The sequence below is a fragment of the Lolium rigidum genome, chromosome 3 (genome assembly GCF_022539505.1).
Source record: "Lolium rigidum isolate FL_2022 chromosome 3, APGP_CSIRO_Lrig_0.1, whole genome shotgun sequence".
Lineage (NCBI taxonomy): Eukaryota > Viridiplantae > Streptophyta > Magnoliopsida > Poales > Poaceae > Lolium > Lolium rigidum.
The window spans coordinates 27,420,962-27,433,094 of record NC_061510.1 but is presented as its reverse complement, the minus strand read 5'-3'; the positions used below and the strand labels follow the sequence as shown (position 1 = coordinate 27,433,094).

Sequence of the window (12,133 nt, the reverse complement as noted above, 5' to 3'; positions counted from 1 at the left end):
CCAGTGTCACCATACTTTCCCTGTGCACTTTCTGTTTCTTCGCACAAGTTACATTCATTTGTATTTTATATCCAAACTTGGCATGCACATATTGTCAAACATTCTCCATATGTATGCTTTATGCCGTACTTTTTAAATTTTGTTTAATATTTTCTTATATTACTGTTTGTCAGAGTTCACATGCATGGACCCATCAAATTTACATCTCTTCATGTCGTCATATTTTGGATGAATTTTGCGACACACACCATTATATCTCGGAAAAAATGTTGAAAGGTGCTTCCATGTCGTCCACGGGAGGCTAGAGTTGCGGAACAGAAGTTAAGACCAATACCGCAAAAATATATAGTAAGACTTATTCATTGGAACGGAAGGGGGTATAATTCTAACTTGGTTTGTTTGTTAAGGTGAGAGTACAGACGTTGGGTGGTATACTGTTATATTGACATTTCAGGTGTTGCCAACAGACAGTTAAAAACAGTAAGTGTGAGGTAAACGTGCAAAAATACACTAGTTTACTTCGTAAAATCCAAGGAAATTTCAAGTTGCCTACACGCTACCGAAATGACTACGCTTGCAATGTTTATAGAAACTATCCTACCTCCAAATAAAATTGCGCGAGGAGACTTTTGGCTGGCCGTGTCAGGCATTCCAAATTGGAGTGTAGCAGAAGATAAATATCCAATGACTGTAAATGTCTACACACAGCAGTAGAAAAAATATTGCTTTATTCAGATGACTAAAAGGAGTCAATCTGTGTGACACCACAAGTCTACAAACACACACTCTCTAAATTAAAATTAAGTCGCCAAAACTCAGTGATTAGTTTAGTGCTAGTTAAAGCCGGCACAAATCCATCCTTACTCAGCTGAAGCACTAGTCGTTGTCAGTTGTCCATCGCCGGTGCCAAGAAATTGTGACCACCTTTCTTCAGGATACCGCGTAGCTCGCATAACCTTTGGCCCTCTCTATATAAGCTACCCCCGACCACCACGAGCACCACCTCGTCATCCAGCCAGTGCACCAGTAAGACAAGCAGAGCGGAGAACGATCACTTGGTATTAGATCGAGCTAGCAGAGCAGCAGCTTGCAATGGCAGTGGCAGCGTCGACGATGCAGGTCGAGCAGGACCTCCCCGGCTTCCGGTTCCACCCGACGGAGGAGGAGCTCCTCGGCTTCTACCTCCCCCGCGCGGCCTCCGGTAAGAAGCTCCACGGCGACATCATCGGCACCCTCAACATCTACCGCCACGATCCATGGGACCTCCCAGAGATGGCCAAGATCGGGGAGAGGGAGTGGTACTTCTTCGTGCCACGTGACCGGAAGGCGGGGAGCGGCGGCCGGCCGAACCGGACGACGCAGCGCGGGTTCTGGAAGGCGACGGGGTCGGACAGGGCCATCCGGAGCACCGCCGACCCCAAGCGGGTCATCGGGCTCAAGAAGACGCTCGTCTTCTACCAGGGCCGCGCGCCAAGGGGCACCAAGACGGACTGGGTGATGAACGAATACCGCCTCCCCGACGCCGGCACCGCCGCGGCGGGGCCGCCCATGGAGGACATGGTGCTGTGCAAGATATACCGGAAGGCTACGCCGCTCAAGGAGCTCGAGCAGATGGCCTCCGCGATGGAGGACATGATGATGCAGAGGCCCAGCGGCTGCGGCGGCGTGGCGAGGACGTCTCTGGTTCCGGCCACAGCCGGCCACGACTACGTATCATCGTCCGACCACGTCCAGGACAATTTCCTGTTCCACTCCTCTTCGTCATCGTCAGCGGCGCTGTCTGGCAACAGCACGAACTACGGCACATCCAGGGAAGCCAAGAAGGAGGCGGACGTCACCACAGTGACGGTGGCGTCGACGCCGTCTCTGCCGCAAGCGGCGAACCAGTCCTACAACTTCCAGCTCCCGGCGGCGAACCAGCCCTGCACCTTTCAGCCCCCAGCGGCGAATGCACCCTGCAGCCTCCAGCTACCGGCGGCGAGCAATGGGATGTTCGAACTGCCCAGCCTACAGCTCCCGGCTTCGAGCCACGGAGTGTTCGACTGGCTGCAGGAGCCGTTCCTGACGCAGCTGCGGAGCCCGTGGCAGGATCAGCATTGCCTGTCCCCCTACGCACATCTGCTCTACTATTGAGGGATGGAAACCGAGGGAACTAGCAATCTGGTGATAAACTCACGATGACGAGATCGATTGCTAGTGATGCAAGTTATGCAAGCTCGGAGTAGAATAGAGTTAGATGTGGACTCAGTTCATCTTTTGTTCGGTTTGTGCATTTGATGAAGCGAGGATGCTTAGCATTAATTGCGGTTGCAGAACTACGTAAGCACGCATGAATTAACTTAGGAACTGTTTTTGTCTTTTCCAAGTTATATGATACTAGTTTTCAACGAATTTGCTAACTCCCGGTTAGCCGGGAACTATGATAAAGCCCGATAGATTGTTTTTTCTTCTTCCGAGAATCAATTGATAGAATTTGTTCCTTAGGTTTGTAGCGACAATTTGTTTTTGGATTTTTTTGGGCTAGCCCATTTGGGGTTGGTGTTTTCAACTTGTATACGCTTCAGGATGAAACGTTTAGATCAATGTACTTGAACGATTTTCTCATGTTACTATTAGGGGTATGTAATTACAGGTATATGTGCGATTGAAGACATATATGAGTAATTGCACACGGACATGTAATTACATGTCTGTGCACGATTGCAGACATATATGTATAATTGTACGTGGACATATAATTGTGTAATTATACATATGCGTGTAATTACTCACAGATCTGTTATCTCGCGCAACTTTAAATATATATATTATTTTTATTTGATTTTTTTTCCATGCATAAATATGATTTTATAATTTTATGTGTAATTACATATAGATGTGCAATTGGCATATATTTGTGTAATTGAAAACTCTCGACATTTTTTGTGTTTATACTTTATACATAGATGTGTAGTTGCATATGTGCAATTACGTATGTGCACGCAATTGCATATGGATATGTAATTGCATATATATGTATAATTTTAAACTTTGTATACTATTGTTTGTTCTTTTTTATATGATAACTTGTAACTGGGCTTGAATATATTTTGTTTTTGACTTTGTTATTGGACTTCTAATTACCCATTGGGAAAAAGCCTAAGAAGGAAAAAAAATGCTCGAAGGATCTCTAGTGGTCGATGTAATTGACCGAGAATTAACATAATTCCTGGCCGATCGGGAGCTAGGCACGTCCAATTTTCAAAGTTTAGAAACTAAGATTAGTTTCTCCTCCTCTTAGAGAAATAATGGTTCTCGGAAACTCGCCTTATCCGATATGGACTTAACTGAAATTAAATTGTTTTTGTGTAGATGTTAGTTCTGCTAATCTATTGCTTACTGACATTGTTGATATTTTAATATGTAACTGAGCATGACTCAGTCGGCTTAGAAACAAATATTTCTGGCTCCACACTGATAGCTGGTCAATCAAGTTATTTTCGTGTAAAAAAAGCTAGTTGCATCAATTTACACTTGCACAAAACCGAATGTCTCTATATCTAATATATTTATTAGTTATTGCTTGGTGTCTGAGAAATAGAAAAATTGTTCACATAAATATCAATCACGCCTACACTTTAGGACAAAAACAAAAGTCATGCATGATTGCAAATTTGTAGTCTACCGATTATGTGTGAAGCAAGAGAATGACATGGTTCCCCACAAAGAAAATATTGTTGTGAAATACGTCACTTTTTCTCGCGTTTAAACCCTTAGCTAAGTTAAGAAATTGACAAAGTTTACCTCTCAATTTGTTACTAATGACTAATTAATGCTAAGATGTGCAATCTCTCCTATCTTTGAATGGTGTGCAGGAAAACACGTCGTAATGACAAATAAAACTGTAATTACTAAAGAAAAAATCATGTCACAAGTGCAGCAAAATTGACCAGACTCGAAGAGGCGGTTCCAGGAGGTTTAACAGACATCGGTACGGTCAAGCCGCGCCCGTACCGTCCGCCCGTACTGGGTCTGCAACCTTCCCAAGGTCAAACCCTATAAGTTATGTGATGGACACGACGCCAAAAAGCGAGCCATTCGTCGCTAATGATTTCTATCGTTGTTATTGATCTTGATATTATGTGTGAGTAGTCCTCACGGGCTGCAGGTTGGGTGAATCCTCGCAGCGTTTATGTGCATGTAATCTTATAGTATGTGTAAGGATTGAATATGAGTTTTGCAATCTTCTATCCTTGTCTCTTTGCCTAAAAAATTGCAGGCACCTATGTCTATCGAATCAATTAAGGGAAGAGGTGGGATGACTGGAGAATAGCGTGCCACCGCGAAACCTCAGTGACAGAAAGAGAAAAGTAATGATACATGTTTAATGATACACTAGGGATCAACGGTACAACCATCTAGCTTAATGCTTTGGTCTGTATTCATATGCTTAATAACTGTTATTACTCGCTGTTGTGGAAATAGTGGTTAGACCAAGAGGCTCTTGTCACCTCTGCCTTTAGGGGCAAGAGTATTTACGGATGTGTTGCTCAAAAATCTCATTATCTCTATTTTATTTACTACACACTTGCGCTTCAATTATATATGAATGCATAGTTGCAGGAGAAACCTTAACACTGGCCTAGTTCCAATAAACATAAAATTAAATTAACTAGCAAGTCTTATAGACGTTTTCTTTACACCATTTTAGCAGTGCTTTCCAATGTTCGATTAAACCTAGGTCTACTAGGGAAAAACCTTATCATACTACAATCCATAATCCAACCCTTTTTTCTGACGTTGTTGCATGGGAAGCAATTTCGCTATTCCGGTAAGGTTACTAGAGACCTTGTTAGTTAGTTTTATTTTTATTTTGAGTTTTGATTTACTATTATTATTTTACCATTTTATTATCTATTTGAAAACACACACAAATTAGTTTCTTATTGTTTTACAATCAAAGGAGAAAATACCAAAAATATAATTACCATGGCACAAAAGAAGGTGGGAATATGCTATCCCCAATGATGATTTTATTCGTGCATCCATAACTTAGCCCGATGTTACAACAGAGAACTATGTAATTAAGCTAAACCTTTTGAGTTTGGTTCATCAGAACCAATTTGCTGAGGATTCAGTTGATGACTTGATTACATTTACTGAAATATGTGACATGATGTGCATTAAAGATATTGATCCTAATGCGGTAAAATTACGCTTGTTTCCTTTTTCACTAAGAGGAAAAGCAAAAAAACTAGTTGCTTGCTTTGCCTAAAGGCACTATTATTTCATGGGATGAATGTACTGATATATTCATGACTAAGTTTTTCCCACCAGCAAAGACGGTGCAGATGCGTTCTAACATTATATGTTTTAGACAAGAAGACCGCGAGCCACTAGCGCTTGCATGGGAAAGGATGAAAGAAGGCACCATGAACTGTCCAAGTCATAGAATGGAGACTGGTTAATTCTACACTTATTTTATAATGCCATTAACCCAATATCAAAGTCTCTGCTTGATACTACGGCTGGAGGAATATTCATGAGCAAGCCAGTTGAAATGGCAAAAAGACTTCTAGATGATATGCAAAGCAACCATGCTCAATAGCATGTAGAAAGATCATCCTCAAGAAAGGTAAATTCAATCACCAAAGGTAACAATGAAGAGCTTACTTCAAAGGTAGATGACATTTTAAATATTTTGAAGGGTAAGAAAAATACCCAAGTTAATGCCATCACCAACTCTAGTGTTGAGGAAGTAGACTTCATAGCAAGAAATCCTTATAACCCTGCATGGAAGAGTCAAAACTATGGCTATAATTTTCCAAAGCAAAATAGTAATACTGTGGGAGTTCAAAACAATAATTACACTAATGGTAGTGGAACAAGCAATGGTAATATTTCAATTGAAAACACTTTCAAAAGTTTAATGCATGCTCAAACTGAACAAAATGGCACCCTTACAAACTGAAAATCAAAGTACTATGTTAGGGAATTTATCTAATCAAACCGTTTCTCTTAAGAACGATGTTCAAGTTCTACAGGAAAGGACGAAGACCATTGATGTACATTTGGGAAAGATTGTTGAAAGCCAAAGTATAATACTTGCAAGATTTACAGGGAAGCCGGAACCAAACCCCGTTGAAGATCTCAAGATGATGAGGATCAACAGAGAAGGTCAAGCACCTGAAAAACTGGACTATTGCAATGCTCCAATACCAAGATACTCCGTGGAAGATCTAGTGAAGATGATCACAGTTAAGAATCCCAGAATTGATGAAGGTAATGGTACCATGTACCATCAATTTATTCATGAAGTAGCATGCAAAGTTTGTGAGTTAGAACAACAATATAAGAAGCTAGCTGGAAAACTCCGAGCTAAGCTTGATGATATATTTGAGCCCACTATTAAGATTCATATTGGAATGAATGAGGTAGCTGCACTTTGTGACATTGGTGCCAGCATCTCCACCATTCCAAAAAGCTTATTTGATAAGTTAATATTGGGGCCAATTAAAACAACTAAGCTAAGCCTTGACTTAGCTGATTCAACTTATAAACAAGTTGTAGGTATTAAAGATAATATTGTAGTATAAATTAAATAATGTCCCGCTCTTATTGATCTTGTTAGTGTGGACATGCCTGAAGATCCTATAGCTCCTATAATATTAGGAAGGCCATTTCTTTGAACTATAAAAGCTTTAATCAATTTTCATAAAGGAAACATGAGAATTGGACTACCATCCAAAGACCCATTTGTAGTACACTTCCCTAGAAAGAAAAAGGCCAAGCGTGACGATAATGGGATCATCACTTTGAAAGCTAATTACTTTGGAGTGGGTCTTCCACTTACAACATCTAGATGATCACCATTTGGGTCAAGCTAATTGGCCTTAACTAGAAGCGCTTCATAAGAGGCAACCGATGCGTGTAGTTGACACGTCCGTTGGGAACCCCAAGAGGAAGGTGTGATGCGCACAGCGGCAAGTTTCCCTCAGTTAGAAACCAAGGTTTAATCGAACCAGTAGGAGTCAAGAAGCACGTTGAAGGTTGATGGCGGCGGGATGTAGTGCGGCGCAACACCGGAGATTCCGGCGCCAACGTGGAACCCGCACAACACAACCAAAGTACTTTGCCCCAACGAAACGAGTGAGGTTGTCAATCTCACCGGCTTGCTGTAACAAAGGATTAACCGTATTGTGTGGAAGATGATTGTTTGCAGAGAAAATAGTAAAACAAGTATTGCAAGCAGATTTGTATTTCAGTATTAAAGAATGGACCGGGGTCCACAGTTCACTAGAGGTGTCTCTCCCATAAGACAAAAGCATGTTGGGTGAACAAATTACAGTCGGGCAATTGACAAATAGAGAGGGCATAACAATGCACATACATGACATGATAAGTATAGTGAGATTTAATTGGGCATTACGACAAAGTACATAGACCGCCATCCAGCTGCATCTATGCCTAAAAAGTCCACCTTCAGGTTATCGTCCGAACCCCTTCCAGTATTAAGTTGCAAAGCAACAGACAATTGCATTAAGTATGGTGCGTAATGTAATCAACAACTACATCCTCGGACATAGCGCCAATGTTTTATCCCTAGTGGCAACGAGCACAACACAACCTTAGAACTTTTCGTCACTCGTCCCGGTGTCAATGCAGGCATGAACCCACTATCGAGCATAAATACTCCCTCTTGGAGTTAAAAGTAAAAACTTGGCCGGAGCCTCTACTAGAAACGGAGAGCATGCAAGATCATAAACAACACATATGTAATAACTTGATAATTAACATGACATGGTATTCTCTATCCATCGGATCCCGACAAACACAACATATAGAATTACGGATAGATGATCTTGATCATGTTAGGCAGCTCACAAGATCCAACAATGAAGCACAATGAGGAGAAGACAACCATCTAGCTACTGCTATGGACCCATAGTCCAGGGATGAACTACTCACTCATCACTCCGGAGGCGACCATGGCGGTGTAGAGTCCTCCGGGAGATGAATCCCCTCTCCGGCAGGGTGCCGGAGGAGATCTCCGGAATCCCCCGAGATGGGATCGGCGACGGCGGCGTCTCGGTAAGGTTTTCCGTATCGTGGTTTTTCGCCTCGGGGGTTTCGCGACGGAGGCTTTAAGTAGGCGGAAGGGCGAGTCGGGGGCCGGACGAGGGGCCCACACCACAGGGCGGCGCGGGCCCCCTTGGCCGCGCCGCCTTGTGGTGTCGCCACCTCGTGGCCCCACTTCGTATGTTCTTCGGTCTTCTGGAAGCTCCGTGGAAAAATAGGCCCCGGGTCTTCGTTTCGTCCAATTCCGAGAATATTTCGTTACTAGGATTTCGAAACCAAAAACAGCGAGAAAACAGGAACTGGCACTTCGGCATCTTGTTAATAGGTTAGTTCCGAGAAAATGCACGAATATGACATAAAGTGTGCATAAAACATGTAGGTATCATCAATAATATGGCATAGAACATAAGAAATTATCGATACGTCGGAGACGTATCAAGCATCCCCAAGCTTAGTTCTCGCTCGTCCCGAGCGAGGTAAAACGATAACAAAGATAATTTCTGAAGTGATATGCCATCATAACCTTGATCATACTATTTGTAAACATATGTAGTGGATGCAGCGATCAAAACAATGGTAATGACATGAGTAAACAGGTGAATCATAAAGCAAAGACTTTTCATGAATAGTACTTCAAGACAAGTATTAATAAGTCTTGCATAAGAGTTAACTCATAAAGCAATAAATCAAAGTAAAGGTATTGAAGCAACACAAAGGAAGATTAAGTTTCAGCGGTTGCTTTCAACTTGTAACATGTATATCTCATGGATAATAGTCAACATAGAGTAATATAACAAGTACAATATGCAAGTATGTAGGAATCAATGCACAGTTCACACAAGTGTTTGCTTCTTGAGGTGGAGAGAGATAGGTGAACTGACTCAACATAAAAGTAAAAATAATGGTCCTTCAAAGAGGAAAGCATCGATTGCTATATTTGTGCTAGAGCTTTTATTTTGAAAACATGAAACAATTTTGTCAACGGTAGTAATAAAGCATATGAGTTATGTACATTATATCTTACAAGTTGCAAGTCTCATGCATAGTATACTAGCTAATAGTGCCCGCACCTTGTCCTAATTAACTTGGACTACCGGATCTTTGCAATGCACATGTTTTGACCAAGTGTCACAATGGGGTACCTCCATGCCGCCTGTACAAAGGTCTAAGGAGAAAGCTCGCATTTTGGATTTCTCGCTTTTGATTATTCTCAACTTAGACATCCATACCGGGACAACATGGACAACAGATAATGGACTCCTCTTTAATGCATAAGCATGTGGCAACAATTATTATTCTCATATGAGATTGAGGATATATGTCCAAACTGAAACTTCCACCATGAATCATGGCTTTAGTTAGCGGCCCGAAGTTCTTCTCTAACAATATGCATGCTCCAACCATGAAGGTGGTAGATCTCTCTTGCTTCAGACAAGACGGACATGCATAGCAACTCACATGATATTCAACAAAGAATAGTTGATGGCGCCCCAGAAACATGGTTATCGCACAACAAGCAACTTAATAAGAGATAAAATGCATAAGTACATATTCAATACTACAATAGTTTTTAAGCTATTTGTCCCATGAGCTATATATTGCAAAGGTGAATGATGGAATTTTAAAGGTAGCACTCAAGCAATTTACTTTGGAATGGCGGATAAATACCATGTAGTAGGTAGGTATGGTGGACACAAATGGCATAGTGGTTGGCTCAAGTATTTTGGATGCATGAGAAGTATTCCCTCTCGATACAAGGTTTAGGCTAGCAAGGTTATTTGAAACAAACACAAGGATGAACGGTACAGCAAAACTCACATAAAAGACATATGGTAAACATTATAAGACTCCATACCGTCTTCCTTGTTGTTCAAAACTCAATACTAGATGTTATCTAGACTCTAGAGAAACCAAATATGCAAACCAAATTAACAAGCTCTAAGTATTTCTTCATTAATGGGTGCAAAGTATATGATGCAAGAGCTTAAACATGAGCACAACAATTGCCAAGTATCAAATTATCCAAGACATTTTAGAGTTACTACATGTAGCATTTTCCAATTCCAACCATATAACAATTTAACGAAGATGAAACTTCGCCATGAATACTATGAGTAGAGCCTAAGGACATATTTGTCCATATGCTACAGCGGACCGTGTCTCTCTCCCATAAAGTGAATGCTAGGATCCATTTTATTCAAACAAAACAAAAAACAAAAACAAACCGACGCTCCAAGCAAAGTACATAAGATGTGACGGAATAAAAATATAGTTTCAGGGGAGGAACCTGATAATGTTGTCGATGAAGAAGGAGATGCCTTGGGCATCCCCAAGCTTAGATGCTTGAGTCTTCTTAGAATATGCAGGGGTGAACCACCGGGTCATCCCCAAGCTTAGAGCTTTCACTCTCCTTGATCATATTGCATCATACTCCTCTCTTGATCCTTGAAAACTTCCTCCACGCCAAACTCGAAACAACTCATTACAGGGTTAGTGCATAATAAAAATTCACATGTTCAGAGGTGACACAATCATTCTTAACACTTCTGGACATTGCATAAAGCTACTGGACATTAATGGATCAAAGAAATTCATCCAACATAGCAAAAGAGGCAATGCGAAATAAAAGACAGAATCTGTCAAAACAGAACAGTCCGTAAAGATGGATTTTATTAGGCCACCAGACTTGCTCAAACGAAAATACTCAAATTGAATGAAAGTTGCGTACATATCTGAGGATCATGCTCGTAAATTGGCTTAATTTTCTGAGCTACCTACAGGGAGATAGACCCAGATTCGTGACAGCAAAGAAATCTGGAACTGCGCAGTAATCCAAATATAGTACTTACTTTTCTATCAAAGACTTTACTTGGCACAACAAAACATAAAACTAAGATAAGGAGAGGTTGCTACAGTAGTAAACAACTTCCAAGACACAAATATAAAACAAAAATACTGTAGTAAAAACATGGGTTGTCTCCCATAAGCGCTTTTCTTTAACGCCTTTCGGCTAGGCGCAGAAAGTGTATCTCAAGTAACATCAAGAGATGAAGCATCAACATCATAATTTGTTCTAATAATAGAATCATAAGGTACCTTCATTCTCTTTCTAGGGAAGTGTTCCATACCTTTCTTGAGAGGAAATTGATATTTAATATTACCTTCCTTCATATCAATAGTAGCACCAACGGTTCGAAGAAAAGGTCTTCCCAATATAATGGGGCAAGATGCATTGCATTCAATATCCAAGACAACAAAATCAACGGGGACAAGGTTATTGTTAACCATAATATGAACATTATCAACTTTCCCCAAAGGTTTCTTTTTAGCATTATCGGCGAGATTAACATCCAAATAACAGTTTTTCAATGGTGGCAAGTCAAGCATATCATAGACTTTTTTAGGCATAACAGAAATACTTGCACCAAGATCACATAAAGCATTACAATCAAAATCTTTGACTCTCATTTTAATGATGGGCTCCCAACCATCTTCTAGCTTCCTAGGAATAGAAGTTTCAAGTTTTAGTTTCTCTTCTCTAGCTTTTATGAGAGCATTTGTAATATGTTTTGTGAAAGCCAAATTTATAGCACTAGCATTGGGACTCTTAGCAAGTTTTTGTAAGAACTTTATAACTTCAGAGATGTGGCAATCATCAAAATCTAAATCATTACAATCTAAAGCAATGGGATTATCATCCCCAAGGTTGGAAAAAATTTCAGCAGTTTTATCACAAGCAGTTTCAGCAGTTTTAGCAGTTTCAGGTAATTTCGCGCGCTTTGCACTAGGAGTAGAAGCATTGCTAACACCAATTATTTTACCATTGATAGTAGGAGGTGCAGCAACATATGAATCATTAGCATTGCTAGTGGTGGTAATAGTCCAAACTTTAGCTACATTTTCCTTTTTAGCTAGTTTTTCATTTTCTTCTCTATCCCACCTAGCACGCAGTTCAGCCATTAATCTTATATTCTCATTAATTCTAACTTGGATGGCATTTGCTGTAGTAACAATTTTATTTTCAATATCCCTATTAGGCATAACTTTCGATTTCAAAAGATCAACATCGGAGGCA

General features: G+C 40.7%; 1 protein-coding gene across 1 annotated transcript; it reads left to right on the top strand.

The window, feature by feature from the left end:
- The first annotated feature begins 1,083 nt into the window (after positions 1-1,083).
- Positions 1,084-2,133, top strand: LOC124695289 (NAC domain-containing protein 22-like). Its single transcript, XM_047228148.1, has one exon. It carries the CDS (start codon positions 1,093-1,095, stop codon positions 2,131-2,133), a length of 1,041 nt encoding a protein of 346 aa, XP_047084104.1. The 5' UTR covers positions 1,084-1,092.
- Positions 2,134-12,133: the final 10,000 nt, after the last annotated feature.

Coding starts and splice junctions, on each gene's coding strand:
- LOC124695289 (XM_047228148.1), top strand. CDS start 1,093: ATGGCAGTGGCAGCGTCGACGATGCAGGTCGAGCAGGACCTCCCCGGC.